The following is a 26,515-nucleotide window of genomic DNA, read 5'->3' as shown; positions in this document are numbered from 1 at the left end:
GTACACGATTTGGCGGCAAATGGCTAATAAATATTTATATGTAAACACATCAAGGTTTATAACCGGAAAGCTTCAATCTCTGCAGCCATTCTTTGGTCTCCATGACAACCGGGCCGCAGAGATTTTTATCATCTCCTAGAAAGCTGGAATTATGGAAAGTCCTCTAATCTCCTTTAGTCCATTTCCCTGGTGTTGGCAGAGCTGCCCTGATTTGAGATTTATTTTATTTATTATGAGCGATTGTATGGCGTTGTCAATGTACGCAGCGATTCACGTAAATATTATACATTCATATCAGTTCCAGCCCTCAAGGAGCTTACAATCTAAGTAAAACACCCCAATGTATATTCTGTAAGGCATGATGAGTCTTTTGAACAGGTCATTTTTTTCCCACAAGTTTTTGGAAAACGTGGAATGAAATCTAAGGTCTCTATCTTGCATACATACTGGGGGGGGGGTCGCAATTTAGACTGCAGCCAATGAGCCTACAAGCATGTGTTCCCGCTTTCCGGCCGCTAGCGGGGCGCTTTCTGAATCGCTTTTCAGGTGCCTTAGAAGCGCTGCTCATTCATTTCAATGTGTACACAGCTCTCCCAAACCGCCCCAAAGATGCTGCTTGCAGGACTTTTTCTGATGTTCCGCAACCGCACCACCCCCCCCCCCCCCCAGTGTGAAAAGACACATTGAAATGAATGGGAGGCGGTTTTCCGGCATTTGGTTAGAGGCTATTTCTAGCGCTAAAACACCGGAAAACTTCCTCAGTCTTAAAGGGTTTGTAAACCCTCATGTTTTTTTTCACTGTAACGCATCCTATGCATTAAGGGGAAAAAACACCTGTCAGTGACCGGCCCCCCAGCCCCCAGCCCCAGTTTTACTTACCTGAGCCCTGGAACTTCACCTGGCGTGGACACGCTGTCTCTCTGCCCGGAGTTCTCAGCTCTTGATTGGAAAGATTGATGGCAACGCAGCCATTGGCTTCCTCTGCTGCCAATCAAATCCAATGACTGGGGGCGGAGCTGAGTCATACATTCGTTGGCTATGGAACAAGGTAACCCCCACCACCAGGAGAACACTTCTCCTCCTACGGGGTTATCTGATGTGGGGAGAAGCCGCCGCGGGACCCCAGAAGACGAGGTTCGGGGCTACTCTGTGCAAAACGAGCTGCACAGTGGAGGCAAGTATGATATGTTATTTAAAACAAAAAAAAAAAAACAGCCCTTCTGCATGCGGGGATGGGGGTGCTTTAATTTTTTTTTCTCTTATATTCACAGACCGACACAGCTCCTCTCTGTAACAAAATGGGTTGTTAGCCCTATCACTGGAGATACAAGGCAAGTTGTAATACAACACTTCAGAACTTTTAGTTCAGCCCATGGGGCAGTCCCTATGCTACGACCCCACAGCCTATTCAGGCAGAACTCAGTACGTCAACAAAGGGTATAACGTAAAGAGAAAAAGGAGGGGCAGGTGCTGTGTTGGTCGGTGAATTACAGAGAAAAGGATTTTGCGGAATATCCCCAGTCCGGCCAGCGAGCATGTGCAGGTCGCAGCTAAGGCTCGGCAGGCCACGACATACCTCGGCTCCAGTGGTGGTCGGTGAGCTTTATGCTCTGGGGCATACATATGACCGGGCTACTGATGTCTGCGTCACAGTATGTCGAGACCAGTAGTTTTCCCTGTACTGATCAGGAGCTGACTACTGTGGAATGTCTCCCAGCTCCAGGACTGGTAAGTACAGCTCTCCCTGGAGCAGCTGGGCATTCCCTGGGAGGTGGATTCGGGGGTCCTCCTCCCCCCCCCCTCTGTACATGTGCTGAGTGGTGTGTGTGTGTCTGGGCTCTCACCTGGGGGTTTTAGCTGTGCCTGGGTCCTGAAGCGTAGTCCCGCTGGATGCCTGTGTAGTCATGCCCCTGTGTTGGTGCAGCGCCGTGCCTGCCACATGTTCTTTCTAGTCCCTCATGGCGCTGTTCGGCAGCCATTTTAAGTATGGACGAGGGTCAGACTGGCATCTGGCTTCAGTCGGCCATTTTGCTGGTGATTCCCTATTGAAAACAACGGCGGCCATTTTCTTGTAGCCGGACCATGTTTTTGTGCTCTTGCAGCTGCCTCTGTGCCCTCTGCTTCCTGTTTGGTCATCACAGGGCACTGGGAAGGTTATCTTGTGTTCTGAACATGTGTGTTTGATCGCCCACCGATCGTGCGACTGGCCGGCCACCGACACAGTTTTCTGCTATCTCTGCATCTGGGAGCGCTGGGGATCATCAGGCATTGCGGTAATACAGCACAGAATGGTCCAGGGTGGTGAGTTCAGCGAGTTAGAGCCCCTCAGCCAGTGGCAGCAGGAGGGTGGGACTGTCACTGTCCTAAGTCCCCGTCCGGTGGCAGACAGGGTAGGGTCAGCATGGCTTCAGAAACTGGTGTTTCTTCCCCCAAAATCCAGGCAATTGCAACTGGGTTACCTGCGGACTGCGCGGTCCCTATGGACACCCTTACGGCGGTCCTCAGTTCGTTGCCAAGATAGAGGCGGTACATGGGCAGAAAGGTGCTAAAAAGCGGTGATGGCATTCTTAAAAATGCCACTGGCTAGGAAGGCTAAGGAGCAACGCCGTAGGTAAGGGCCCTCTTTTTCTGCTCACAAGCGGCTTTTTTGTCCGCCCGTTACTTTGACAAAACGCCCCCAGCCCGACAGGATGCCCACAGACGTCCAGAAAGAGTCCCTGGAAGCCTAATAAGCCTGCGAACAAAAGTGCTACCGCATGAAGGTTTGCCCCCACCCATGTCTCGGGGGGGGTTGGGGTTTCGCCTTTGGGAGTCCTCCCGGTTATCCGACCAATGGGTCTGCGATCTGATCTCCACAGACTACAAGATAGAGTTTCTCTCTTGGCCGCCATTTTCTTCCCCTCCAGCATACCCGTATCCCCGGTTCGCCTGGAGGCCCTGTTGGGGGCGGTAAGGGACTTGCTGAATCAGGGGGTTATTGTACCAGTTCTGGAATCGGAACGCTTCCAGGGGTTCTACTCAAATCTGTTTGTGGTTCCCAAGAAGGAAGGGGTACGTCCGATCTTGGACTTGAAAGCCCTCAATCACTTTGTAAAAGTGCAGAGGTTCAGAATGGAATCAGTTTGCTCAGTAGTCACTGCAGTCCATCAAGGGGACTCCCTGACATCCTTAGACATCCAGGATGCGTACCTGCACATACCCATATGCCTTCGGCATCAAAAATGTCTCAGTTTTGCAGTCGGGGAAGCATATTACCAATTTGTGGCTCTTCCCTTTGGCCTGGCATCAGCCCCCCGAGTCTTTACCAAGGTACTGGCTCCAGTATTGGCGTTGCTGCGACAGCGCGATCGTGGGCTACCTGGACGATCTCCTCCTGAGAGCATCTTCCACCTCAGAATTAGAGGAGGATGTGGCGATCACCTTGCAGACCCTGCAAGAATTTGGGTGGCTGTTGAATCTAAAGAAGTCAGTGATTGTGCCGACCCAGCGTCTGGAGTACCTAGGTTTCTATTGGACTCCAGGGAAGCGAGAGTTTTTCTCCCTTCAGACAAATTGCAGACTCTCAGCTCTGCGGTCAAACTACTGTTGTACGGCAAGTGGTCGTTGCTCCGCTTTTGCATGCACATACTAGGACTCATGGTAGCCTCCTTCGAGGCAGTACCTTATGCCCAGTTCCACACCAGAGTACTGCAGAAGGAGATCTTGTTGAAATGGGTCAATTCTCAGTTGTCCCTGGATCGACAGATCCAGGTGAGCCAACCAGTCAGGGACTCTGATCTGGTGGTTGAGGTCCCCGGTGATTCAGTCCGGAAAATCGTTCCTTCCTCTGACATGGACGGTGATCACTACGGACGCCAGTCTCTGGCTGGGGTGGAGTGATGAGGATTCAGTCGGCTCAGGGCCTCTGGTCGACAGAAGCATCCAAGTTGCCGATCAATCTGCTCGAATTGAGAGCAATCAGGCTGTGCCTCCACACATGGTTGTTGAGTCTTCAGGGGCGTCCGATCAGGATACAGTCGGATAACGCCACGCCTGTGGCATACATAAATCACCAAAGGGGAACCAGAAGCTCAGCTGCTGCTCGGGAGGTCGCTCACATACTTCAGTAGGCAGAGCGACACGTGTCAGCCATTTACATCCCGAGGGTGGAAAATTGGCAGGCAGACTATCTGAGTCGACAGATGCTGGACCCAGGAGAATGGGCGTTGCATCCAGAGATATTCAGGCTGCTGTGCCTGAAGTCGGGCACACCAGATGTGGATCTATTGGCCTCCCGTCTCAATCGGAAGGTGGCAAGATTCGTGTCCAGGACAAGAGATCCGTGGGCAGACACGTCAGATGTGCTGGTGGCTCCATGGGATCAGTACCAGCAGATCTATGCCTTTTCTCCGCTGAAACTGTTGCCACGTCTGCTTCGCAGAGTGGAAGCTGAGGGGATTTCAGTAATCCTGGTTGCCCCAGATTGGCCTCAGCGTCCCTGGTGCGTCTGGTGGCAGATGCTCCCTGGCGACTACCGTTGTGAGAGGACCTCCTGTCTCAAGGTCTGATCTTTCACCCTGCTTTACCATCGCTGGCTTTAACGGCATGGCTATTGAGAGCCAGGTGTTGAGGAACCGGGGTCTGTCGAACTCTGTGATTCCAACTATGTTGAGGGCATGGAAATCTTCTTCTCGGAAGATATACCATCGTACCTGGAAGGCCTACATCTCCATGTGTGAGGAGAAAAGATGGCATCTGCGCTCCTTTTCCATATCCAGGATCCTGCTGTTCTCCAGCAAGGAGTTGACCAGAGATTGGCATTAAGCACCATCAAAGGGCAAATTTCAGCTTCGGCTGTCCATTTTCAACGACCCCTGGCATCACACTCCTTAGGGAGCCCCTCCCGGTGTCCACTGTTACCCCCATGGGATTTGAACCTGGTGTTGTCGGTGCTTCAAAAACCACAGTTTGAAAACATCAGGGAGATTCCTCTGTTGACTCTTTCCCAGAAAGTGGTCTTTCTAGTGGCAAGCACATCAGCCAGGAGGGTTTCGGAATTGGCAGCCTTGTCCTGCAAGTCGCCTTATCTGGTCATCCACAGGGATAAGGTGGTGTTGCGTCCGCCACCGTCCTTTCTACCGTAGGTGGTCTTGGCTTTTCATATCAAGGAGGACATTGTATTACCATCGTTGTGTCCTAAGCCGAAGCACCCCAAAGAGATGGCCCTTCACGCTCTCGACATGGTTAGAGCTCTGAAGGTGTATTTGTCTGCCACGGCTCTCTTTTTGGAAGTCAGACTCACTGTTTGTTTCGGTGGCTGGTCCAAAGAAGGGTATGGCGGTCTCGTAGGCGACCATTTCCAGGTGGATCAGACAGATTGTAGTACAAGCCTACGCCTTGAAGGGCCAGGTGCCCACCTTTCCGGTCACGGGCCACTCTACAAGGGCAATCGGAACGTCTTGGGCCTTCCAACACCAAGCGTCGGTCGCTCAGGTGTTTAAGGCGGCGACCTGGTCCTCTGTCCATATACGTTTACCAAGGTCTACAAGGTAGACGTTAGTGCATCGGCGGATGCTTGTTTTGGCCGCAAAGTTTTGCAGGCGGCCGTGTAGTTGCAATTGATATTTTTTTCCTGGGTTTTCGATTAAAAACGCAGTACTGTTTATGGTAATGTACTGTTGCATTACTTCCGCAAATGATTGCGGTTTTGGGCATGACTCCTGTTGAGGATACCCGGTTTTGTGGTGGTTTTCCACGCACTGCTGTTTTTTTGTGGGTTTAGTTTCACTAGTTACCACCTGCCGTGGTGGATGAAGTTTTTATGCTGTTTTTCCCACCCCTTGTTTGGCACTGCTTGGGGACGTCCCATTTAGTTAGAGAGGAGCTGTGTCGGTCGGTGAATATAAGGCTGCTTTCACACTGGGGCGGGAGCGGCGTCGGCGGTAAAGCGCCGCTATTTTTAGCGGCGCTTTACCGTCGTTTTAGCGGCGGTCTGCGGACGCTAGCGGGGTGGTTTTTAACCCCCCGCTAGCGGCCGGAAAAGGGTTAAACCCGCCCGTAAAGCGCTGCTGCAGCGGCGCTTTGCCGGTGGTATTGCCGCGGTGTCCCATTGATTTCAATGGGTAGGAGCGGTATAGGAGGTGTATTCACCGCTCCAAAGATGCGGCTAGCAGGACTTTTTTCACCGTCCTGCCAGCGCATCGCTCCAGTGTGAAAGCCCTCCGGCTTTCACACTGGAGGGAAAGGGGCCGGTTTTTTTCAGGCGCTACACAGGCGCTATTTTTAGCGCTGTAACGCCTGAATACCGCCCCAGTGTGAAAGCAGCCTAAGAGAAAATAGGATTTTTGTACTCACCGTAAAATCCTTTTCTCTGTAATTCACCGACCGACACAGCACCCACCCCTCCTTTTTCTCTTTACATTATACTGCTTGTTGACGTACTGAGTTCTGCCTGAGCAGGCTGTGGGGTTGTAGCATAGGGACCGCCCCCTGGGCGGAACTAAAAGATCTGAAGTGTTGTATTACAACTTGCCTAGTATCTCCAGAGATAGGGCTAACAACCCATTTAGTTAGACCCCTTTCACACTGGGGCGTTTTTCAGGCGCTTTAGCGTTAAAAAAAGCGACTGTAAAGCGCTTGAAAGAAGCCTCATTTGCAGTCCCAATGTGAAAGCCCAAGTGCTTTAAGAGCCCTTTCACAATGCCAGCGCCCGAAAAACGCTCGCAAATCGCCGCTTAAACTAGCAGCGCTTTACCAGCATTTTCGAGTGTTATTGGGGCGCTTTTAACCCCTGCTAGTGGCCAAATAAAGGGTTAAAAGTGCCCACAAAACGCTGCTGCCAATAGCGTTTTACAGGCGCTTCCCATTGATTTCAATGGGAAGGGGCATTTTAGGAGTGTTGTATTCACCGCTCCAAAAGCGCTGCAAAGAAGCTGCTTGCAGAACTTTTTTTGACGCCCTGCCAGCGCAGCACCTCAGTGTGAAAGCACTCTGGCTTTTACATTGGGATTGCAGTTGCAGCTTCTTTCATACGCTTTTTTTTTTAACGCTAAAGCGCATGAAAAACGCCCCAGTGTGAAAGGGGTCTTACAGAGAGGAGCTATGTCGGTCAGTGAATTACAGAGAAAAAGGATTTTACGGTGAGTACAAAAATCCTATTTTTTTTTTTATTATTCTTATTACACTTTAATGATTTTATTAAAAGATTAGTTTTTTAACCACTTCCAAACGCGTTTAAGAAACAAAATGGTAAAGCAAGATTCCAGTACACTTAGGTGTGAATGAAGCCCAAAGAGCTTGCAATCAATCTGGTAAAATATTATATATATTAATATATTTACACTTGAAACTTGAACAGGAGCCAGTTCAAGTCAAATCAAGTTCCAGCCTAACTAGTCTTAAAAACACTCCCCTCCCCTCCCCTAACGCCTTTGCTGACTGATCTGTGTAAAAGATCTTATATACTTACCTATTTTCGGCCCTGGTTACATGATCCCCCTGTGTCAGTCAGCGGGGAGAAAGTAGAGTCATGTGATCCGGCTCCCTTGTGTCAGCGGCAGGTGATGAGGAGTGAAGAGAACGCTTCTTGACAACAGCTGGGGAATTCAAAAATTCTCCAATCATTGTTGAGCGTTCTCTCCACTCCTCTGTACCAACCACTAGAGGTCGACCGATATGGGTTTTTCTCTGGCCGATGCCGATATTTAGAAATCGTGGCGGCCTTTGGCCGATTATATGATGCCGTTTTTTTTTGTTTTTTTTTCCCCTTCATCTCATAAAAACTAAGTTGGACACCTTTCACTCTGGGGCGTGTTTCAGGCGATTTTGGGCTAAAAATAGCGCCTGTAAATTGCCTTCAAAATGGCTCCCCTGCAGTCTGTGTGAAAGCCCGAGTGCTTTCACAATGAGGAGATGCGCTGGCAGTACGTTTAAAAAAAAAAAAAAAAAATAATAAAAATAAAAAAAAAATCCTGCAAGCAGCATCTTTGGAGCGGTGTAAACCGCTCCTCCACCACTCCTGCCCACTGAAATGAATGGTCACCACTGCTGAAGCACATGCAATGCAATTTTGCAGCAGTGCTTCACTTCCCCGCTAGCAGCCAAATAGCAGGGCTAAAATGACGGTAAATCGCTGCTAAAACTTGCAGCGTTTTACCGTCAACGCCTGCCCGATCCAGTGTGAAAGCAGCAATAAGTGATGCAGAAAATTTCTTACACATTTATTAAACAGAACAAACCTCCAATCAGTTCACTTGTATGTATAATTTAGATTTAAAAAAACAAAAAACTATTTATTAAATACACAAAAACAGGTACTCAAAACTTTTGGACGGAATAAAAAAGGGGCTAACTTGCGTTTGAAAGACCTCTGCGCAAATACCGCGTCACATAAAATATTGCAACAACCGCTATTTTATTCCCTAGGGTCTCTGCTAAAAAAAAAATTAATATATAATTTTTGGGGCTTCTGAGTGATTTTCTAGCAGAAAATACTGGATTTTTACTTGTAAGCAACAAGTGTCAGAAAAGATTTAGTCTTTAAATGGTTAAACTGAGAACTTCTACACAGGGAGTTCAGCCCATTGAAGAAGAAACATTGTATCAATTTGATCTTTTCTTGGCAGCCTGCCCAGAGAGGATGAAAGTCCTTCACTGATGTCTTCAGGCAACTTACATTGACTTCTATTACAGAAGTCTTTTGCAAGTTTTATCAGCACAATCGGCTGATGCCGATTAATTAAAAAATGCCAAATATCGGCTGATGTATCGGTCGACCTCTACTAACCACTGACTGACACGGGGAGCCAGATCACATGACTCTACTCTCTCCTCACCGGCTGACTCGGGGGATCACATGATTGGGCTGAAAATGGGGAAAGTATATACAGTGCCCACTGCCTTGAAAAAGAATTCACACCCCTTGGAATTTTCCACGTTTTGTCATGTTGCAAACAAAAGCGTAAATGTATTTTATTGGGATTTTATGTGATCGACCAACACAAAGTGGCACATAATTGTGAAGGGGAAGGAAAATGATAAGTGGGGCATTTTTGCATTGAAGTCACTAGGGGTCCCATTGACTTCCATGAAAAATTTTGTTCCATTGACTTCAATGCAAATAACACACCCGAATTACCTCCAATGCAAAAAACGCTAGCCACATTAAATAAAAAATAATAAAAATAAACGATCTGTTTTGGTCTGCCAAGTGCCTCCAGAATTGTCATGTCAGTGCACCACTATTGATAAGATGTGATCAGACTGGATCACTCGACGAGCCTCCCTTCTCCACCCACCCTTCTCAGTGGGCCTCCCACCCTCCCTCCCTCCTTTTCCAAGGGCCTCCCTCCCTCCTTTTCCAAGGGCCTCCCTCCCTCCGAGGGCCTCCCTCCCACCCTCTTTCTCTATGGGCCTCCCACCCTCTTTCTCGTGAGCTTCCTGGTGGTCCTTCCTCTCTCCCTCTCGGTGGGCCTCCCACCATCTACTTTTTGCCACCACTTGACTCGTACATCTTCTTGGCTGCCCATCCCACTCAGAGCCATCCATTCTGAGAGATCAGAACTCCCACAAGACACCCGGCACAATCGCATTTTATTAATATTACCGGTATAATTGTGAACTGGATGGACGTCTCGGGTTAGGAGAATCCCAGCTAGCTGTGCGCCTGCTGCCAGCGCATATTTTTGTGGCTGTTCTTGTCATTTTTAATGAGAAAAATAAATTGATAGTAATGTACCTGTTGTTGTTTGTTTTGTTTGTGTGGTGGTGGAGGTGTTGTGTGTTTTTTTTTTTTTTTTTTTTTCCCTTAATGACCCGGTGACCTAATTCTCGTTGCCTACATTTAGGAGATGATGACAACCCTGGATGATAAGCTGTTGGGAGAAAAGGGTCAGTACTACTACAGCAGCAGCAGCGATGACGAGGACAGCGATCAGGACCGCAGGGTGCGGCAAGGTTCGGTCAGAGAATCCGAGGGGAGCAAAGAAGAAGGAGCCATGAATACAGGTAGCTTCTACATCGGGAGGGTTTAGCTGTGATAGTAAACACACACTGTTTGAAGAGGAACTGCAGTCTGCTTGCATAATTTGTATTAAAAACATCTTTGACATTCTGAAGCTTCCCTCCAACCACTTTGCTATATATATATATATATATATATATATATATATATATATATATATACATATATATATATATATATATATATATATATATATATATATATATATATATATATATATATATATATATATATATATATATATATATATATATATATATATATATATACACACACACACACACATACACATTCTTTACTTGCCAAATATGCAAACTCTCACAACAGCAAGGGCAGAATACTTAATAAACATGGAAATTTGAAGGGAAAAAAAAAAACTCAAGGTCCGATTTAAAGGGCAAGTCCACCCTAACACTAAAATCTCTACATCTACTGTCATTCATGATCTAACACTAACCTGTCTAGCCCTGTAAAGAAGAAATTGCTATACATTCCTTTTTCTGAAGCGGCGGCGCCGCTCCAGTTCTACACTGAGCTGTCTGTGGAGGGGGGTGCAGAGGACACAGCTGACAACGGAAGCCCCACAGTAAGTCTATGGGTGACGTCACTTCCCAGCACTGGTCCGCTGTCTCTGTAGAGCTTCCACCGCTGGAGACCAGAGCGGCTCTTTTTTTTTTTTTTTTTTTTTTTTTTTTGTCTCTCAGGATAGTGGAGAGAGATTAGATGATGTGCCAGGTTTCAGGTTTTTATTGCTGTCTGTGCCCCCCCCCCCCCCCCCAGTAAGGAGATTGACCCTCCTCTATTTGTCATATTTATCATTTAGGGCTCATTTGCACTTCGGCTTCAACATGCTTTTGGACTCGTTTACACTTGCTTCAAAACAAGGCTTCGGACAGGCTTTGTGAAAGCTCTCTGAACACCAGTCAAAGCTCCTTTTCACTAAATAAAATGGTTAGCTTAAAGTCCTGTTTCCACCTTGCTTTAGTTTGAGGCTTTGGGGCTTTGATGGAGCTTTGGTGAGGCTGCGCATGCGTATTGAAGGTCCTGGCGTATCGCGCCAGAACTTCAGAGCTCCTCGTCTTCGCAGCTCTGGCCACTCACGGCTCCGGAGCCCACGAGCCTGCAATAAATGCCGGGGGGGAACATGTTGGCCCCCTCAGTGGTGAAAAAAAAAAAAAGATGGTGGGGGGGAATAATAATAAAAAAAGAAAACCTGCAAGACAATAGATAATGTGCTAGTAAGCGCCTGAAAGAAGCCGCAACTGCAATCCCAATGTAAAAGCCTGGGTGCTTTCACACTGAGGCGCTGCGCTGGCAGGGCGTCAAAAAAAAAAGTCCTGCAAGCAACTTCTTTGCAGCGGTGAATACACCGCTCCTAAAGCGCCCTTTCCCGTTGAAATCGATGGGAAGCGCCTGAAAAGCGATTTTGACAGCAGCGTTTTGTGGGCGCTTTTAACCCTTTATTTGGCCACTAGCGGGAGGGTGGGAGAAAAAAAACAAAATATATATATATATTTTTTTTTTTTTTTTTTTGTGCATTTATAAACCCTTTCTGCCTTCTTTTTACACCCCACATAGGAATATCGTTTTCACAAAATGAATACATGAGAGGTTTCCTATTTAAGAAAACATTCGCAATCGTTCTGCTGTTTTGATCATATCTAAAAAAAATGCAAGAAATGTGATTTATTTTTTTTATTTTTATTTTTTAATTTTTTTTCCTATTGTCTGCTTATTAAGAGGTTTGTTCCGTGTGATTATATAGGTCCGAAAGGCGTCATTAATGACTGGCGGCGGTATAAGCAGATGGAGACGGAGCAGAATGCGGAGCAGCGCAGGGAGATGGAACAGCTTATTAAGAAGCTTTCGATGACTTGTAAATCTCATCTGGATGAAGAGAAGGATAAAGAGAAGCAGAAAGAGCTGGAAGATAAGCTGCACGGCAAGGTAACGTGCGATACGAGAAGCAGGCAGATCTGCTCACTCATGGGGATAATTGGATCTTGGCTCATGGTTTTCCTTTTCTCCCTTTTTTTTTTTTTATTTTATTTTTATTTTTTTATCAACGGTATGGGGTCCCCTCCAAAATCAATACCAGACCCTTAATGAGCATGCAGCCCGGCCACTCAGGAAAGGGAGAGGATGAGTGAGCACCCTCTCCCCTCCTTCACCATACCAGGCCACATGCCCTCAAAATGTGGGAGGTGCTTTGGGGGGGGGGGCTCTGATGGAGACAGTGACCTCTTCCCCACAACCCTGGGCTGGGCTGTGGTTGTGGGTATAGGAAAATCTGACCCCCCCCCCCCCCCCCGATACCGCCACCCCCCACCTATGTGAATGAGTATACCCACTGCCCATTCACTAAAATAGCGAATAAAGACTGTACACAAGTTTTTGACAAGTCCTTGGTTTTTATTTGTTTTTAATAATGTCACCCATCAATGTAGATCCCAGGGTTGTGGGGAAGAGGCCATTGTCCCCATCAGAGCCCCCCCCCCCCCTGCCCCAAAGCGCACCCCCTTCCCCCATGTTGAGGGCATGTGGCCTGGTATTGTTAAGGGGGGGCGCGCTTGCTTAAGGGTATGGTATGGATTTTGTTGGGGGGGAGGGGGGGGGCACATCTTCTTTTAAATCCATAACAGGCCCGCAGGTTCTGTGGGTTGTGGGAAAGACACACCCCACATCACCCCCCCACTTTATTTTTTTACATTCAGCCAGAACCCCACTGACTCATCAGTTGTTAAGGATGCTTTCTGGCCCGCTCCCTAGCAACCAGCTATACACAGCAGGATTTATTTACAAAAGAGTAATCCACTATGCACTGCGAGGGCAGTCGCTGTAGGTCCGAGGGGGACATGCAAGGAAAATAAACAGCATTTCTCTTATATTCACTGACCGACACAGCTCCTCTCTTTAACTCAGGGGTCTCAAACTAGCGGCCCTCCAGCTGTTACAAAACTACAAGTCCCATCATGCCTCTGCCTGTGGTAACCATGATTGTAACTGTCAGCCTTGCAATGCCTCATGGGACTTGTAGTTTTGCAACAGCTGGAGGGCCGCCAGTTTGAGATCCCTGCTGTAACCAAATGGTTTGTTAGCCTGCCATTAGGAGAACTAGGCAAAAATTGTAACACAATACACAGAACTTTAGTCCCGCCCCGGGGGCGGACCGTGTGCTAACAACCCTCCCTGCTCCCAGGCAGAGCTCAGTTTTATTTTGCCTAGTGAAGAAGAATGACCTAGGAACCCTGCGGGCCCTTTGGTCAATTTTTTTTTTGATGCAAGTTTGATGTTTTTTACGCAAGATAGAAGATCCCAGGATCTTTCATCAACTGCCGGCTGGGTGACAGGCTGGTTAAGTTATCCTTGTAGTCTCCCCAGTCCGGCCATCGAGCATGTGCAGGCCGCAGCTACGGCTCGGCAGGCCACAACATGCCTCATCTCCAGAGGTTGTCGGTGAGCTTCAGTGCTCCGGGGTATACATATGACCAGGCTACTGATGTCTGGATCACAGTATACCGGGCCAGCAGCTACCCTAACTGCGCAGGAGTAGGTCTGTGATGGAATGTCTCCCAGCTCTTCAGGACTGGTAAGTACACCTCTCCCTGCTTCTGGGCATTCCCTGGGAGGTCGATTTGGGGGCCACCTCACCTCCTTCTCTTCTCTCCCACATCCCTATCTCCCCTCCTTCCCACCTCTGGTGGGGGGGGCTGTGTGTGCTGTGGGGGGGGGGGGTTCGCTGGGTCTCATCTGTAGGGGGCTCTGTGCGGCTAGCGTTGGTCCTGGTCCCGGTCTGGGGGGTCCCAAAAGGTGTCTGTGCAGCACTGTTCTGTGATTTTTATTTATTTATTTTTTATTTATTTTTTTCCTCTGTCACCGCATGGCGCTGTCCGGCTGTGGTCAAAGCAGGTTCCCCTTGTGAGCCTCAGCAGCCATTTTCTATAGGATTAGAACGCCCCAGGGTGGTGAGTCTGGCGCTAGATACCCCTACCACCCCCCCCCCCCCACGCGGCGGCAGCAGGAGGGTGGGAACTTTACTGTCCTAAGTCCTCTTGCAGGTGGCAGACAGGGTAGGGTCAGCATGGCTGGTGTTTCTTCCCCTGAAATCCAGGCTAGAAAGGTGCACGTAAACGGCCCCTACCCCCCCCCTCCCCCCCCCCACCCCCGTCGTCTGGGGAGAGCTCTGATGCAGACTCGGGCCCTGCTGCGGCTGGTGACCCCTGCTCTGACCTATCGGACGAGGCTGACCAGGACTATTCGGACAGTGAGGATGATTCCGGGTCCGGGCACGACAAAGCGCTTGTTGGAGCACTTATCACAGGTGTGTGTGATACCCTGAAGATAGAGGAGCCAGCGGATCCCTCTGCTGAGGTAGCGGTCCCTTTTGGGTCCCTCAAGCCAGCACGTTCACCTTAGGTGTTCCCGTATTTGGCTAATTTTGACAAGTTCATCTACAGGGAATGGGGTCGGCTGCAAAGGAAAGCCTTCTCAAAAAATGGTCGGCTCCTCCGGTCGTGGACCCCCCAGTATCCAGGTTAAATAAAGTAACCATGATCCCGGTAGAGGGGACTCCTGCATTCAAGGATCCCACGGACAGGAAGGCAGAGGCAGAGACAGTGGCTCGTTCCTTGTTTACAGTTGTGGGGTCAGCCGTGCGACCAGTACTGGCATCCGCACTGGTGTCACAGACACTGACTGAGTGAGCAAAACTTTTGCACTGCGAATTGGGAGAGCAAAACGCCTCCCCTGTCTGCGTGGAACTAGCAGACCAACTAGTGCAAGGCCTTAAGTACACGGCCCTGGATACTCTCCCTCTGTTATCCAGGGCTTCAGTGTCAGCTGTGGTGCCGAGGCGCCTGATTTGGCTTAAATGCTGGTCTGCTGACCAGGCATCCAAAAAAGCCCTGACAGATCTTCCCTTCCTTGGCGACCAGCTCTTTGGAGCTTCGTTGGATGACATTATTAAAAATGCCACGTGTGAGTACACTACTCCCACAGGCCAGGAGGGCTAAGGAGCCACGCCGCAGGCAAGGGCCCTCTTTTTCCGCTCACAATCGGCTTTTCCGTCCGCCTGGTGCTTCAACAAAACGTTCCCAGCCCGACAGGACATCCACGGACAGTCAAAAGCGTCCCTGGAACTGCAAGCTTAGCAAGCCTGCGAACAAAAGTGCTACTGCATGAAGGTTTGCCCCCACCCGCGTATGGGTGGTGGGGTCGCCTTCGGGAGTTTGCAGCCTGGTGGACCTCACGGTTATCCGATCAATGGGTCTGCAACCTGATTTCCACAGGCTACAAGATGGTTTTCTCTCTTGGCCGCCAAACAGATTCTTCCACTCCAGTATACCCGCGTTGCCGGTTCGCCGAGAGGCCCTGCTAGGGGCAGTAAGGGGCTTGCTGATTCAGGGGGTGATTGTACCAGTTCCGGAATTGGAACGCTTCCAGAGGTTCTACTCAAATCTGTTTGTGGTTCCCAAGAAGGAAAGGGTATGTCCAATCTTGGACTTAAAAGCCCTCAATCGCTTTGTAAAAGTGCAGAGGTTCAGAATGGAATCGGTTCGCTCAGTAGTCGCTGCACTCCATCAAGGGGACTCCCTGGCATCTTTGGACATCCAGGATGCGTACCTGCACATACCCATATGCCTTCGGCATCAAAAATTTCTGCGTTTGGCAGTCGGGGAAGCCCATTACCAGTTTGTGGCTCTTCCCTTTGGCCTGGCATCAGCCCCCCGAGTCTTTGCCAAAGTACTGGCTCCAGCCTTGGCGTTGCTGCGACAATGAGGGATCGCGATCGTGGGTTACCTAGATGATCTCCTCCTGAGAGCATCTTCCACCTCAGAATTAGAGGAGGATGTGGCAATCACCATGCAGACTCTGCGAGAATTTGGGTGGCTGTTAAACCTAAAGAAGTTGGTGATTGTACCGACCCAGCGTCTGGAGTACCTGGGTTTACTATTGGACTCCAGGGAAGCGAGAGTCTTTCTCACCTCAGACAAATTGCAGACTCTCAGATCTGCGGTCAAACTACTGATGAACCGCAAGTGGTCGTCGCTCCGTTTTTGCATGCGAGTGCTGGGGCTCATGGTAGCCTCCTTCGAGGCAGTACCTTATGCCCATTTCCACACCAGAGTCCTGCAGAAGGAGATTGACAAAATGGGACAAATCTCCGTTGTCCCTGGATCAACAAGTCCAGGTGAGCCAGCCAGTCAGGGGCTCTCTGATCTGGTGGTTGAGGTCCCCAGTGATTCAGTCCGGAAAATCATTCCTTCCTCTGAAATGGACGGTGATCACTACAGACACCAGTCTCTCTGGCTGGGGTGGAGTGATGGGGATTCAGTCAGTTTAGGGCCTCTGGTCGAGGGAGGAATCCAGGTTGCTGATCAATCTGCTCGAATTGAGGGCGATCAGGCTGTGCCTCCACACGTGGTTGACGTGTCTTCAAGGACGTCTGACCAGGATACAGTCGGACAACGCCACAGCTGTGACGTACATAAATCACCAAGGGGGAACAAGAAGCTCAGCCGCTGCTCCGGAGGTCGCTCGCATACTCCAGTGGGCAGAGCAACACGTTCCGGCCCTGTCAGCCATTTACATTCCGGGGGTGGAAAATTGGCAGGCACTGTCTGAGTCGTCGGATGCTGGACCCAGGAGAATGGGCGTTGCATCTGGAGATTTAAGCTGCTGTGCCTGAAATGGGGCACACCAGATTCTCAATCCGAAGGTGCTGAGATTCGTGTCCAGGACAAGAGATCCGTGGTCAGACGTGCTGGTGGCTCCGTGGGATCAGTACCAGCTGATCTACGCCTTTCCTCCACTAAAACTGTTGCCACGTCTGCTTCGCAGAGTGGAAGCCGAGGGGATTCCAGTAATTCTGGTTGCCCCAGTTTGGCCTCAGCGGCCCTGGTACGCAGACCTGCTGCTTCTGGTGGCAGACGCTCCCTGGCGACTGCCGCTGCGAGAGGACGTCCTATCTCAAGGTCCAATCTTTCACCCTGCTTTACCATTGCTGGCTTTAACGGCATATTGAGAGCCAGGTGCTGAGGAACCGGGGTCTGTCGGACTCGGTGATTCCAACTATGCTGAGGGCGCGGAAATCTTCTTCACGGAAGATATACCATCGTGCCTGGAAGGCCTACATCTCCATGTGTGAGGAGAAACAGTGGCATCCACGCTCCTTTTCTATATCCAGGATCCTGCTGTTTCTTCAGCAGGGAGTAATTGGAAATTGGCGTTGATCACCATTAAGGGGCAAATTTTAGCCCTGGCTGTCCTTTTCTTTTTTTTTTTTCAGCGACCCCTGGTGTCTCACTCATTAGTGGGTACCTTTTTGTTCAGGGGGTACGACATGTAGTCCCTCCGGTGCATCCACCGTTGCCCCCATGGGATTTGAACCTGGTTTTGTCGGCGCTTCAGAAGCCGCCGTTTGAGAATATCAGGGAAATTCCCCTGTTGACCCTTTAACAGAAGGTGGTCTTTCTAGTGGCCATCAATATCGGCCAGGAGGATTTTGGAATTGGCGGCCTTGTCCTGCAAGTCGCCTTATCTGGTCATCCACAGGGATAAGGTGGTGTTGCGTCCGCAACCGTCCTTTCTACCAAAGGTGGTTTCAGCTTTTCATATCACTGAAGACATTGTATTACTATCGTCGTGTCCTAAGCCGAAGCACCCCAAAGAGGTGGCCCTTCACGCTTTCGATGTGCTTAGGGTTCTGAAGGTGTACTTGTCTGCCACAGCTCCCTTTCGGAAGTTAGACTCGCTGTTTGTTTTGTTTTTGTTTTTTCCTGGTTTTTCGATAAAAACGCAGTACTGTTTGTTAATGCACTGTTGCATTACTTCCACAAAAAGGTTGAGGTGTTGGGGATCTCTCCTGTTGAGACTGCCCCGTTTATATGGCGGTGTGTTTTTCCGTACACTGCTGTTGTTTTTTTTTTTTTTTTGTGTGTGGATTTAGTTTCATTAGTTCCCACTTGCCATGGTGGATGAAGTTTTAATGCTGTTTTTTCCCACCCCTCGTTTGGCACTGCTTGGGGATGTCCCATTTAGTTACAGAGAGGAGCTGTGTCGGTCGGTGAATATAAGAGAAAATAATAGGATTTTTGTACTCGCCGTAAAATCCTTTTCTCTGTAATTCACCGACCGACACAGCACCCACCCCTCCTTTTTCTCTACGTTTATACTGCTTGTTGATGTATTTGGGGAGCAGGGAGGGTTGTTAGCACAGGGTCCGCCCCCCCAGGGCGGGACTAAAGTTCTGTGTATTGTGTTACAATTTTTGCCTATTTCTCCTAATGGCAGGCCAATAACAAACCATTTAGTTACAGAGAGGAGCTGTGTCGGTCGGTGAATTACAAAAAAAAAAAATCCTATTTTTTTGCTTGCATATGATTGGATGATGGAAATCGGCAGAGGTTCCCCTCATTTCAGGTCTTCCCCCCTCAGATTTACAGAGACTGCACATGTAGCGCATCGGGAGTTTGCCTTTAGTAAATAACCCCCAGTGTGTTTAAAGAGAAAAAACGCAACAGTTGTGTGTTTTTTATTTATTTTATTTTTTTTTGTTTTTTTGTGTGGGTCCATTGAATTTTATTGCACGCAAAACGCAATCTGCTGCGGGAAAGTAAGTCTCTGGTCCTTTCCAAAAACGCAGTGGCTGAAAAACGCATAGTTGCGAACGTGTACCATAGGAAACCATATTAAATGGACTAGTGCATTTCTGAAAATTGCACCAAAAAAAAAAAATGCATAGGTGTGAACATAGGGTAAGTATCTGCTCAAATGCAAAATCTGCATAGTGTCACAGTCCCGCCGATGATAGAAAATCGCAGGCGCTGGAGGCGCTCACATGGCTTAGGAGATGTAGAGGTGGTTCCGCCCCCCCCCCCCCAAGCTGACATCACTTCCGCCCTATACCCACAGGGGGCCCGGGACTTCACCAGCCCTGTGAACACCTCCAGTGGCTGTGATATTTTTTTATTTTTTTCCATCATCGGCGGACCGGGACTTTCCTTCTTGATCAAATCGCATGCAATTCTTTGCAGTGCGATATTTAATTATTATTTATTTTCTATCCGTACTCCTAGTTGTCGATTTAAAAAAAATAAAAACAGGGAGGGCACATACACAAAGCCATCCAAGCAAGTCATGCTCAAGTGAGGCTCCGCACCTACCAGGACAAGACAGCCTCTCAGCACCGTATCGACGGCCCACTGACCCCACAGATGGCTAGGAACCTCCGTAGCCGCGCTTGTGATGGTTCTCACCAGCGGTGAGTAAAGAACAAGCCGCAAACCATCCAGGACGCTGTCCTCAGGGCTGCACCTAAAATGGCCGTAACTCCATCTTCTCGGCCCTCTACCTCACTGGCGCCATAGCACTAGACAGAGGTCCAGGCTCACTGCAAACGCTGCAGCCGCAAACCTCACGGGTGAGTCGGATGCAGAGCTTGATATGAAACACCCCCCCCCTTGGATTTCCAATCAGATAAACCAGCACCAAGCCTGCTCTTACAGTTTGAGAGAATTCTCACTACAGCTTTAAACAAAATTTCTGACCCAATTACTGGCAAGCTGACTCAAGAGATACGCAAAGTAGGCCACCACACCTCGGTGTTGGAGCAGCGGATGGATGAGCAAGAACTCCTTACAGGCACCCATGCTTAGGAGCTAGAAATCATACGTGAAGAAAACGTAACCCTCCAAACACACCTGGAGGATTTAGAAAATTGGAGCCAGACGCTCAAATCTCGGCATTTGTGGAATACTGGAGTCAGTTATTCACCTCCAATTCACCAGAAAGGTTGGAAATGGACAGAATTCATAGAACCCTAGTACCACGCCCAGAAGATGGCCCGCCTTGAGATATTGTGTTAAAACGCCTCCATTTTTAATTTATTTTTATTTTTTTCCCTACAAAGGAACAATTAATGATGGCATCCCAGAATAAAGAATCGCTGACATTCCAGGGTCACCACCATCAGATATTCCAAGACCTCTCCCAGATCACTCTTTCTAAACGGAAAGTAATGAAACCCCACCTACAGGTCTTACAACGGCACCGCATCACCTATTGCTGGCATTTTCCTTTCACCATTCTGTTCTACAAGGGATCCTCATACCAATCAATCTGTCGAAGATCTCCAGACCACACTTCAAGACCTACATCTTCTGCCAATCAAACCGGACGCAGAGGAATCAGAGCAGCCTTCCAGCTCTCCCCCCCAAGAAACCACCAACCTCCTCAGTTCTCCAGGCCGCATCCAATGACAACAAGCGCGGACACTACCTCTCCCCAGGTCCACCCCCTGAAGAAGATACTATGGACTGAAACTTTGACCCTAGTAATTAGGGGTATCTCCCATTGCTTATATATCCTTCTCCTTTCACTTGCCTCTACGACAAATCTGTTAGGTGATGCTTCTTGGAACAATATTCCACTACTACTCCTTACTGCAACATCTGAACTCTACTACCTAGTTTGTTCATTTACCAAGATTACACTCTGCTAGCTGTAGGCTTACAGCTTTCCCAACCCCCTACCCCTCACCCCCCCAACATTCACTCCCTCCCTCTATTAGTAAAGGTTAATGCACTAAGATTGTTTGTTTGTCAGTGGTGACTCAAGATCTCTGGATGCTTTGGCTTCCGCACCACCATCTCCCAAGGATGGCCTCCCTTTTTAATGCTCAATGTTCCCCAGTGAAATGGACTAAAGCATTTCGGTCATTTTCAGCCCAAGTGGTTTGTCTACAGGAGACACACTTCTCCCCTAAATTCTTTGCCCGTCAATATTCTCAAGTATACACCCCCTTTGCGCCCACCAAACAAAGGGAGTCCTTGTTGCATTTCACCATTCACTCCCCTGGCGGAAATCAGAGACCCGGAAGGTTGCTATCTCATGCTTTCTGGAAATATTTTAGATCAGTGGTCTCCAAACTGCGGCCCTTTGCTTGCTTGGGTCCATATTTTATTCGCTGACACCAATGAAGGGGCACAGTTCCTCCTAATGACACCAACAATGGGGCTAAATAATACCGATGATGGGGACCATGCCTAAGAATGAGGCCCAATGACACCAATGATGGGGGACCATTCCTCCCAATGACGCCAATGATGAGGCACAGTTCACCGCCAATGATGAGGCACAGTTCACCCCCAATGACCTCAACAATGGGGCACTATTGCTCTCACTGACACCAACAATGGGGCATTGATTACTCCAACTGGGACAGTCTGGCCCCCCTAAAATCTGAAGGACAGTAAACTGCCCCTTTTGTTTTAGAAAGTTTGGAGACCCCTTTTTTAGATGATGAAATGCCAATTGTCTCCTATTATGCTCCTAACAAAAACCAAATAGCCTTTCTTTCCAATTTTTGCTATCAGTGGTGGCCTCCCACAAAAAGGAATGCTTGTGATATGTGGTGACCCCAATCAAGTGATATATCCCTTCTTTGATAAATCACCAATGCCACGCCCAACGCCTCTGCTTTCAGCAACTTCTGAAACAATATGTTCTTCTAGACTCCTGGAGGGAACAGAACCCAACAAGACGCCAGTATACCCACTACTCCCACCCTCCTAAACAATTTTTTTTCCTGAATTGACCACATTTTCGTTACTGTCGGTACATCCCCCGCTGGTCCTATCCTCGATGATTGCACCTTGCTCATGGTCTGACCACATTCCTGGTCTATCAATGACAGCATGCTAACCCTCTCCCTTAATCTCCTCCCCAAACCTACTAGACATTCTCTCTTCTCTCTTCTCTCTTCTTCTCTCTTCTTCTCTCTTCTTCTCTCTTCTTCTCTCTTCTCTCTTCTCACTCTTCTCTCTCCCCTCTCTCTCTCTCCCCTCTCTCTCTCGCTCTCGCTCTCGCTCTCGCTCTCTCTCTCTCTCCCTCCCCCCCCCCCCCAAACTATCGGACCTTCATGTCAACCCACAAAAATCGACAGCCCTAAATGTTTCCCTACAGTCCCACCTCAGCGAAATCATACCATTCCCCTGGACCACCTCCCATATCACATACCTTTTTTGGGGTTAAATTTACAGCTACACCCTCAGATCTCTTTTCAGCCAACTACCCACCAATGCTAACGCACCTTTTCCACTCTCATGTCCAAATGGACTACACTTCCCTTGGCCTGGATGGGTAGAATATCGATAGAGAATTTTTGGGAGGATGGACATTTTCACTCTTTTTCGTGTACTACCAATACCAGTCCCGCATATTTTCTGTGAATTCTACAATGCAGAACCCTCCAATTTTATATGGGGGGGGGGGGGCGGGAATTCATACATCGACTACCTAAACTAACTCTACACACCCCGCATTAGAGGAGGCCTCAGTGTACCAAATTTTACAAAATATTATCACGCTGCACAGCTTGCACAACTACCTAAATACTATGCCACAAAGGAAACTCCCCTAAGAGTCACTTCCGATTACAATCTCCCCTACAACCCCCTACTGTCATTTTAACCATAATCCTGCTTCCTACCCGGCTTGGTCTTCCCCATCTTACTTTTCAGCCTGGACTCAAGCCGATCTTCTACGGGCCCACCATCTTTTCTCTCATGGCTCAGTTAAACCCTTTCCAGTTTTGCTGGAAACCCATGGCCTACCATCCACTGAAATCTTTTGCTACCTGCAAATCGAGCACTTCTTCACCCCCCCCCCCCCCCCCCACACGTTTGAACAGACCTGAAAAAACAGACCCACATAGTAGTAGTTTTAATCTCGGACCTCTATGCCCTAATTTTATCACACTCCACATCCCCCCCCCCCCACCAGCCTACACAAGCAAATGGGAAAACAACCTTCACCAAACCCTAGATGCGGCAGATTAGGTGCATATATGGCAGGCAACCAAGTCAGCCTTGCCCAACATTGTAGCCTTGGAAACCAACTACAAAGTGCTCACCAGATGGTATCTAGTCCTCGCCAGGATCTCTAAATTCCTCCCCCAATACTCCCCACATTGCTTTAGAGCAGTGGTTCTCAACCTTACTAGTGCTATGACCCCTTGATAAAATTTCCCAAGTTGTGGGGACCACTAACGGTAAAGGTATTTTCTTGGTCCTTTATTGCTGTAATTTTGCGAATCGAAATATAAATATCTGATATGCAGGTCTTGTATAGTATATAAGCTCAGTTTACTGATAAAAATATGTGTAAAATGCAAGACTTTGGGTGTAAAAAGATGTCCGCTTTCCAACTCCTTACTGCAGACAAGAGTACCAAGATGGCAGCATCTACACATATAGTGGGAATGTCCCACAGCACAAATATTTTGGGCCGAAGTGTTCAATATCCTCTCAACCTTAGTCAAGAAGACATTGCAACCTGACCCCACTGTAGCTCTCCTGAACAACAAACCCTTGACTGTGGCTCACTGCCAATTCAAACTCCTTGTCTTTATCACCACAACAAAGGCCTGGAAATCCCAGACTCTATGTATTCTGGCAATCAAACACAGAGTCACTCCAAAAATTGAAACAATCTTCATGAACAAAGTGTCCGCCTAAGAAAAATTATGGAGACCCTGAATAACCCATTTCCAACCCCCTGACTTTGGCTCATTCCTACTAGAACAAGTCCCTCTCTCTAGGGACCTCTATTCCCCCTTGACCCCGCTCCTCCCCCCCCCCCCTTCCTTTCTTTGTCCAACTTCGATTCCAGGGCAACAATAAGGGACTAACCCTCAGTTTCAAATATGTTGCTTAGCACTACTTGTTTGACGCTACCTCCTGCTTACTGTCTTTGCCTAAAGTTATGATGAACTAATACTAATGTAATGTTCTTCAAATTTTTTTGATTAGACCAGCCTTTCTTAACCTTTTCGACACAGAAGAACCCTGGAAATCTCCGGTCTTGAGGAACCCCTGCTAAAAATGGGAAATCTACAAACTCATCATACATTAGTGTGATGCTCAATGAGAAGAAGGCTTCTTACACTTGTGGTTATTGGGAAGAATTACTCCCTTACAGATAACTAAAAAGATCAATGGTGTCCTTGAGAACTTACCTGAGAGGCAGAAATTGACCATTGCTCATGGAACCCCTAGCAACCTCTAGAGGAACCCTAGGGTTCCACAGAACCCTGGTTGAGAAACCCTGGATTAGACTTTTTTTTTTTTTTTTTTCCTGTTCTATATGTGGATATGCTAATATATGCTCAATGCAACCCTTATTTTTATTTATTTTTTCTCCCTTTTCTAGATGACGATGCAAGAGTACAACATGCTGAACGAGGAGGAAGACGAGGAGTTCCTGGAGAAGTACAGGAAGCAGAGGATCGAGGAGATGAAGAAACAGCTGAGCCCCTCCCAGCATTTCAAGGTGGTGTTTGACATCCGGAGCGCGGAGGAGTTCCTGGACATCATCGATAAAGAAGAGAAAAGCGTTCTGGTGATGATCCTGATTTATGAGGACAATGTCCCCGGGGCCGAGGCAGCGAACGGCAGCATTATCTGCCTGGCGGCTGAGTACCCTGAGGTCAAGTTCTGCCGAGTGAAGTGCTCCCTATTGGACACCAGCACCAAATTCACAGAGAAAGCTCTCCCGGCCTTCTTGGCGTACAGATCGGGATTGCTGATGGGGAACTTCGTCCGGATAACGGACCAACTCGGGGACGACTTCTTTGCCGTCGACCTGGAAGCCTATTTGAAGGAGTACAGCCTGTTGCCGGAAAAGAACCTGCCGTGCGCTGTCATCCGTCACCCGGCCGTTCAGTGCTATGACAGCGACGACAGCGACTTAGAAATAGACTGACAGGTGCCTTCGCCCCCCCCCCCCCTCCAATTGTGTGGTAAAGTATCGGGAGATGTACATAGACGCTTCCTTTCTTTTACATGTTATTTAATTTATAATAGTTTATATGTAAAATAAAACATAATCTGCTTTAGCATAAATGTCTGCCTCTTGGTTTTTATTTAATTTTTTTAATAAATATATATATATATTTTTTTTATCTTTCTTTTTTATTTTTAGTTTTTTACATATGAATAAATATAAAATTAACTAAAAATCATCGTGAATAAAAAAAAAAAGAATAATAATTAACCCCTAATTTTAAAATATACAATAAATGATTAATTATAAAAAAACAAACTCAAAGTTTAAGTTTATATTATTATAAATGGTAATTAAAGTGGAGCTCCACCCAAAAAGGGCTTGCTTGTCTGCCTCCTGCTGGTTTTGATAGGTACCTGCCGCTCCACCTCTGGCCGAGTTTGCTGCGGTAAACTCAGCTGAAAGTGTTCAGCCTTGATTTCCCCCCCCCCCCCCCCCCCCCCTTTCGTCTGCAGCCAGCCCATTCATGGAGTGCAGCGTGATATGCGCAGTAGGAAAACAGCTGTGAAGCCGCACAGCTTCACACTGCCAGTTTCCCTTAGCCAAGATGGCTGCGCCAGCACCTGAGAGCCAATTTATCAAGAATCGGCTCGGGTGAGGACACTGCTGCTGGGGCAGGTAAGTTCCCTAATGGTAAAAGTCAACAGATACAGTATTTTGTAGCTGCTGACTTTTCATTTTGCGGGGGGGGGGGGGGGGGCTCCTTTTATTTATAATTATTATTAATATTAATAATAATATTATTGTTGTTAATAATCATGCATTGTTTTTAAGTTTGGGTGGTTTATTATTTATAAATTTTTCTAATAGAATGTTTATTTAATTTTTTTTGGGCTTCGGTAATTATTTATTACATAGTAGTATTAGCACTCTAACAAAAAAAATAATAATAATAATAATAATAATAATAGGACTATAAAACAACGCCCTAACCTTAACTCTAACCCTTTACCCTAACACAAAAAAAAAAGGTGAATAATATTAATAAAGAAATAAAAGCTGTCGGAAAAGCAACAAAATGCCAGAACTCGTGTATAAAATCGCAGAATGTGAATGGCCTACACCAGCGGTGTCCAGCCCCTGCAGACAGCTTGTGGCCCCCAGAGAGTTGAGAAGGAGGATGCTGTGCAAGCGGGCTACATTGACGAGCCAGGCAAATGCAAAGTCTGAAGGGATGTCACGGCTGCCATACTTGCAATAGCACCGGCAGCAGGGAAATGCAGAGGGGGGGGGCAGAAAAGTAAATGGGGCCCACCTCCCCCCAAAAAAAATCTGCTGCAAGGTTGATTAGTGTTCTCACTGGGGATGCACCGATAACAATTGCTTCTGAAACTGATACTTTTGCAGTGAAATTTGCATCAGTACAAAATGAATAGGCGCAAATCCCACCGCAAAGAAATGCATGCGATTTGAGCAGGAATGAAGAGCTATTCCTGTCTGGCGTGCGATTTTTTTTTTTATTTTTTATTTTTTTTTTTTCCCCAAACTGCCCACTAGATGGCAATTTAATCCCTTTCTTATTCACAAAGGCCCAGTGGGGGAAATCGCGTGCGATTTTAGACAGAAATCGCACTGCATTCCTGTTCAGATTGCATGCGATTCTTTGCAGTACGATTTGCTGCAATTAAATTTTTTTCGTATTTGCGCACAAATATCAGTACTCGTACTCGC

General features: G+C 47.8%; 1 protein-coding gene across 2 annotated transcripts in view; it reads left to right on the top strand.

Annotated features, from left to right (window-relative positions):
- PDCL (phosducin like) overlaps positions 1 to 24,903 on the top strand; it is a 32,808-nt gene extending 7,905 nt beyond the window's left edge. For both annotated transcript variants that reach the window (XM_077467432.1, XM_077467430.1), the window contains exons 2-4: positions 9,825 to 9,984; positions 11,766 to 11,947; positions 24,212 to 24,903. In XM_077467432.1, the coding sequence (XP_077323558.1) occupies positions 9,828 to 9,984; positions 11,766 to 11,947; positions 24,212 to 24,763 (891 nt within the window). In that variant the 5' untranslated portion in view covers positions 9,825 to 9,827 and the 3' untranslated portion in view covers positions 24,764 to 24,903. The remainder of the gene's footprint in view (positions 1 to 9,824; positions 9,985 to 11,765; positions 11,948 to 24,211) is intronic.
- The last annotated feature ends 1,612 nt before the right edge of the window (positions 24,904 to 26,515 follow it).

This window comes from Lithobates pipiens, unplaced genomic scaffold (genome assembly GCF_037356315.1).
Source record: "Lithobates pipiens isolate NorthernLeopardFrog02 unplaced genomic scaffold, aLitPip1_a1.2 Scaffold_1, whole genome shotgun sequence".
Lineage (NCBI taxonomy): Eukaryota > Metazoa > Chordata > Amphibia > Anura > Ranidae > Lithobates > Lithobates pipiens.
The sequence above is the reverse complement of the archived record's forward strand: the minus strand, read 5'-3'. Positions and strand labels throughout refer to the sequence as shown.